General features: G+C 55.5%; 1 protein-coding gene across 1 annotated transcript in view; it reads right to left on the reverse strand.

The window, feature by feature from the left end:
* Positions 1-348: 348 nt before the first annotated feature.
* Positions 349-1,665, reverse strand: part of DLGAP4 (discs, large (Drosophila) homolog-associated protein 4) — a gene marked incomplete at both ends in the record, with an annotated part of 6,314 nt that continues 4,997 nt past the window's right edge. Inside the window, one exon of the mRNA XM_010131528.1 lies at positions 349-503. Within this exon, the coding sequence (XP_010129830.1) occupies positions 349-503 (155 nt within the window). The remainder of the gene's footprint in view (positions 504-1,665) is intronic.

Raw genomic sequence — 1,665 nt, forward strand, 5'->3', positions numbered from 1 at the left:
TGTGCTGCATTGTCGGGAGGTTCCAGGGCTTGGTTTTGTGCTGCCCAACACCAGCAGCAGTTCACACGGACTCATGCAGCACTGCAACGCTAGAGGCCTCTGTACCCCGGCTTTCAGCACACCCCCCTCCTCGGTCCGGCCTCTCTCCACCGTAAGTTCTTCCCCTTGTACAAAACCACTTTCGCTATTGCTCAAGAGAGGGTCTCAGCGCATTGCAGGGCTGTGAGGTGACACTGCACAAGTGCGAGATGCTGAAAGCCCTGGAGATCTTCTGTCTGCAGACAAGCAGACCCCAGGTACCCAAACCGCCCGTGAGGCGCTGGCCAGTCTCAACTGCCCCACGCTCACCTTTCTCTCCGGTGTCTCTGCCAACTGCCAGCTATTGGCTTTCAGGTGGTACAGCTCATCAAACTTCATGCTGATGTCTTCGATGGACAACTGCAGGAGATCCCAAAACCCTGCTAGGTCCTGGGCTGTGGGTCGGGGATTGGCATTAGGGTTCTAAACGCAAAAACATTAAAAAACCTTTCAGAAAGAGTATCCCCCCGACAGGCCGAGCAGTCTGCACCGCTTTCATATCCACCCCCTGTGAGTCCACCTGCCTAACAACTGAACGTCAAGAACCCACAGGCGACACCAGCCCTCGGTACGCAGACGCACAGCGCCACTGTTTACAGTCCAGACCACTGCTGCCGAGGTCAGGAGCAGAGATCCCGACTGCACGTATCCCGCGGGAGCCTCAAGAGCAGCCCCGGAAAAGACTCTCTGCAGCAGCAGGCAGCAGCTCCCGTCCTCCCAGAGCCTCTGCTGACCCCACAGTGGTGACCCCCAAGCAAAGGTGTCCAGCACCAGAGCCAGAACGCTGGTTTCTTACAGGGGTCCCGATTGCACGGTGGGTGACAACTGAAATGGACACCACGAGGTGCAGAGCCCAGCTCTGACACCTGGAGAACTCGCATGCACGTGCACAGCAATCCAGAGAGGCTGCTATAGCTCCAGGAGCAAAACTTCTTTGCTACATGCCCCCACAGAACTACCTGACATTATCGGTATTTCTCAGGCTAGGTTGAAAAATTTTAAGTAGCTCAAGTTTCTTCCAAGAAGAGAATCTCCTCGGTTTTGAGTCACCGGAGCTGCCATCACAGGCTGGCACTGTCTCAGGACAGCGTGGGACCAGGGTGAGCAGGTCAGCACCAAGCTCTGCAGAAGGCCTGGCAGCGGGTGGCACTGCTGCTCATTGCTCAGCTGGGACCAGCCTGAGACCTGCAGGCAGATGCTCAGCACTTCACTCCCTCCTGCCCCTCCCCAAGTTGCGCTACGGTTTTTTTGCAAGTCAAGGTGAATTCACCTCTAGGGAAGTTTGTGAAATCCACACCATGATAACACTTAAGGGAGAAAACAGAACGCAGACTCCCACCCATGCCACATCCACCCCGTTCAGCTCTCGGCACAGGCAGACTCTTGCGTTACATCTGCAGAGATCCAGCTCAGACAGTGCTTTGTGACAGTGAGGGACAGCCCTGTCAGGAGGGGTTTGCCCTTCACGTACCCTATAAGCAAAGCAAGCACATCTGGAGAAGAACAGCAGACTTCTCAAACACTCCCTCCCCCGTCTGGCAAAACCTCAGTGGTTCACCTCAGAGTCCTTCAGAAATAACAAGACTG

Source organism: Buceros rhinoceros, unplaced genomic scaffold (assembly GCF_000710305.1).
Source record: "Buceros rhinoceros silvestris isolate BGI_N320 unplaced genomic scaffold, ASM71030v1 scaffold13582, whole genome shotgun sequence".
NCBI classification, from domain to species: Eukaryota; Metazoa; Chordata; class Aves; order Bucerotiformes; family Bucerotidae; genus Buceros; species Buceros rhinoceros.